Consider the following 4,144-nt stretch of genomic DNA (forward strand, 5'->3'; position numbering starts at 1 on the left):
GACCCGCTCTCCCTCCGCCCTGTCGCAGGTATGGCCTCACAGCTGCAGGTGTTCTCTCCGCCGTCAGTGTCGTCGAGCGCCTTCTGCAGTGCCAAGAAGCTGAAGGTGGAGCCCTCCGGCTGGGATGTTTCAGGGCAGAGCACCAGCGACAAGTATTATACCCACGGCAAAAACCTCCCGGCAGCCCCAGGGCAAGCCGGCTCCTCTCACCAGGTAGCCAACTTCAGCCTTCCCGCGTACGACCAGACCCTGCTTCTTCCGGCGCCTTCGGTTGAGCACATCGTGGTGACGGCCGCGGACAGCACGGGCAGCGGCGCGACGACGTCCTTCCAGAGCGGCCAGACCCTGGCGCACCGGAGCAACGTTTCTCTGCTGGAGCCGTACCAAAAATGTGGGTTAAAAAGGAAAAGTGAAGAGGTCGACAGCAACGGCAGTGTGCAGATCATCGAGGAACATCCACCTCTCATGCTGCAAAACAGACCTGCGGTGGGTGCCGCGGCCACGACCACCACTGTCACCACCAAGAGCAGCAGTTCCAGTGGTGAGGGGGATTACCAGCTGGTCCAGCACGAGATCCTCTGCTCCATGACAAACAGCTACGAGGTCTTGGAGTTCCTGGGCCGGGGGACGTTTGGGCAGGTGGCAAAATGCTGGAAGCGTAGCACAAAGGAGATCGTAGCCATCAAAATCCTGAAGAACCACCCTTCCTACGCCCGGCAGGGCCAGATAGAAGTGAGCATCCTCTCCCGCTTGAGCAGCGAGAACGCTGACGAGTACAACTTTGTTCGCTCTTACGAGTGCTTTCAACACAAGAATCACACATGCCTTGTGTTCGAGATGCTGGAACAGAACTTATATGACTTCTTAAAACAAAACAAGTTTAGTCCTTTGCCCCTGAAATACATTCGGCCGATTCTGCAGCAGGTGGCCACTGCTTTGATGAAGCTTAAGAGCCTGGGTCTGATACATGCTGACTTGAAACCAGAAAACATCATGCTGGTGGATCCTGTGCGCCAGCCTTACAGAGTGAAGGTCATTGACTTTGGCTCAGCCAGCCACGTATCCAAAGCCGTGTGCTCCACTTATTTGCAGTCACGCTATTATAGGTGAGTACTTGTGTCTGACACTAACTCTGTACACTTGCATCTGCAACACAAAGCTGGCTTGAGGGGAGGGGAGAACAGCTTTGCATCACAGCTCGCCAGCAGGTGAGCGCCCTGTCCTTGGTTCAGGTGCAGAGCCCAGATGACGGACATCCCGTGGAACAGGCTGGGTTGTGGTCCTTCGACCACGGTGTGAACTTGCCCCTCGCGCTGCGTGATCCAGAGGTCACAGGGTGCCACCCATGTCAGTGGGGCAGCAGAAAGAGCTTGGTCATGTTTGAGAAAATTGGCTCAGTTTTAAGGCGACTGCTATTTTTTTACTCTGCGTGCGCGTGTGCGCGCGCGTCCTTCTCCCTCTCCTTCCTTATTTCTTTAGCTTTTCTGTGTTTGTGGTTATGTTTATGCTACAAACATCTTGCTCTCACCAAAAAGCTGTGTACGATCCCTCCCAGGCATAGCTGTGCTGCTAGGAGACCCTAGTGTAGATGCAGCTAAACTGACAAAACCGCACTTTTACAGAGCTTAGCTTACTCTGTTCTAGGTGGTGTCTTGCTTTGCTGGTCTAGTGAACAAACGTCCCTTCACCAACAAGCCTGACACAGCCTGTCTCTTTGCTCTGCAACTTGCTGGCAGGGATTTCCAGTTCCCCATGGTACACACTATGCTCCTGTCCCTCCCTGGCCCCATCTGCTGAAAAGATCAATGAAACATTAATGCTGACACATGGTGCCATAAAGCTTAAATGTTCACGTGCAGAGAAATAAATGGAGGCTGGGAGTTGATTCCTTTCGACTCCTGATTTCAGCTGTCTCTGGCCTCGAGAGGCAGTGTAGCATCAGTGATGCTCCACTCACCTTTGCTTCTTCATTGTGTCCTTTATTGTGTTAAGAGGCTGCAAACTTCTTTCATTATGGCCAGGGAGGCAGAGTTGAATTGTGAGCAGGATGTTTAATTGCCAAGTGTGCAGACACAAGGGTTCAAAGAATGTACTCGACCCCTCTGCTAGCCGGAAGTCAGAGTTTGCCTAGGCATGGAGAAGAGTAGTGTCTTGAAGATGTTAGATCTCCTGACCGAGCAGCCAGCACCTTTCCATCACCCCAGGTTCAGGCAACAGCCTGCCTCGTATGAGCCTGGCAAATGGGAAGCACGTTCAATAGCAGCTGGCAGCTGCAGTCCGGTCCGGTACCAGAACACAGTATGACTATGATTGCTTCCCCTTTCCTCTGTAAAATGGCTTGCTTTTATAAATGAACTAGTGAACTTCCTAACCATTGTCTGGATGCTAGCGCAGGGCTCGTGTCGGCTCCTTTTGTCCTTCTGCCAAGTCACTTCCAGTATTGAGCACCCTGCGGGAGGTCACTGCAGTGAAGCAAGCCCTGCCATGCTCCAGCACGCTTTGAAGGGCTGTCGGTTTGCAGATAGATCATGAGCCCTAAACAGCTCTTCTAAAAACAACTCGGAGCCAAATCTCTGCTTCCCCTTTGGGGGCAGCAACATCAGCAGCCCCAGCCCATATTGCTGCTCCCCGCTCACCAGCCAAAGCTGCCATTCTCCCAGGTGTGTGGGCAATGGGTTTTCAATGTTAGTGAGCCGTTTGAGTAGTCAGTGCGACTGCCTGCTCCTTGCAGTTCTTCTTGAGGGAGGGCCTCGTGCACAGCTCTGTCTTCGTTTGGTTTGCACAGCTCTGTCTTCGTGTTTTTGTGCTGGTTGCTGTCGCTTCTAGAATGACCTTTTATGCCAGCGATCTGATCCTTGTCCGTGTTATTAAAATTACTTGCCATAGTCCATCTGTTTCTTCATGTCTAGGATTGTGTTTAATTTAGCAGTATTTTCTCATATGTTCACACTGCTACTCTCAGTGGCCCAAAACAAAACCGCAGCTAGTATTGAATTCTCCCAGGTTTGGAAAACAGTTTTCAACACAGTTGTTCCCTCCTTGAATCTTTGCACTGGTTGGCAACTTTCCTCTCTGTCTGACTGCAGTTCAAGGCTCTGATCTTCTCTAGATCTGCTCTGCGTTCCTCGTATGCCCTCTGTCCTCTCCTTTGGGTTTTTGCCTGTGTTGGGTTCATACCTTTTCTCCCCACATTGCTTCCTGGAGCTACCTTACTGCCCTTCTCTTAACCTGCCAGCAGTAAGCTCTACTTGTCTAGACTGCCTTCTCCTTGCAGACAGGATTCTCTCTCTAATTGGAGGGTGCTGGGGTGCTGCCTGCCATGCATTCACAACGCTATTTTTGTTGTGTGGAGAGGCTGGCTGCTGGCTTTGAAAATTTAGAACAGTCCTGGTCTGCGGGATGTGCAGCAGACAGGCAGAGCAGCTGTGAGCAGGCGCAAAGCGCTTCCTGTCCCTGAACTCGCAGAGACGACATTTGCCTGATGCAGTGGTAGTGAGGGGAGATGCCTGTTTGAAGAGCTGCTGGGAAGGAAGTGATTAGCTTCTTGCCACGCATGTTTTATTCAACTCAAAGCCACTTCCATCCCCTTGTTGCTGTTGGAAAGCCAGGATTTCTGAGATCAGGCCAAATGATGACATCGGCTCAGCTGGCCTGGAGAAGGATCCTGCAGTGTGGAAGTCCAGTGTCTAGTAGTTACCTGCTGAATGATCCTAAAATCTGCTTTCAGAACCTAAGGAAGAGGGGAGCAGAACTTTTTGGGGGAGTTGTCTCTTGTGGCTTATCCCTATTGCAGTTCCCTATCAGGAAGGGAACAGGGGCTTCAGTTCTGTCATTATATTAAATGAGACTATTTAGAGGAATGCTGGTTTTTAATTCTGCCTCTGCCATTAAAGAAACAAAACCTTTTCTCCTGTCCCGCTTTTGCTTTTTTGTTTGTCTAATGTTAGCGTCTGTCACTTACTACACAGCCTTTCAAACTCAGCCAGGCCTCTTCTAAGGAATTTCTTACCATGCTTTCAACACTGACCACCTAAAGTTAGGCTTCAGGATCCATCTGTAGTGAAGTTAAGTGGCTGAGCAGTTCTGGAGGAAAAGCACAAGCTCTTTTACCTGTACTGTGTGTGGATCTAGGAGCCACCACTTC

General features: G+C 50.9%; 1 protein-coding gene across 1 annotated transcript in view; it reads left to right on the plus strand.

Moving 5' to 3' along the window:
- Positions 1-6: 6 nt before the first annotated feature.
- The window catches only part of HIPK1 (homeodomain interacting protein kinase 1), a 30,370-nt gene continuing 26,232 nt past the window's right edge, over positions 7-4,144 (plus strand). The window contains 1 exon segment of the mRNA XM_025191928.1: positions 7-1,106. Coding sequence (XP_025047713.1) covers positions 31-1,106 — 1,076 coding nt within the window. The 5' untranslated portion in view covers positions 7-30.

This window comes from Alligator sinensis, unplaced genomic scaffold, assembly GCF_000455745.1.
Source record: "Alligator sinensis unplaced genomic scaffold, ASM45574v1 scaffold1450_1, whole genome shotgun sequence".
NCBI classification, from domain to species: domain Eukaryota; kingdom Metazoa; phylum Chordata; order Crocodylia; family Alligatoridae; genus Alligator; species Alligator sinensis.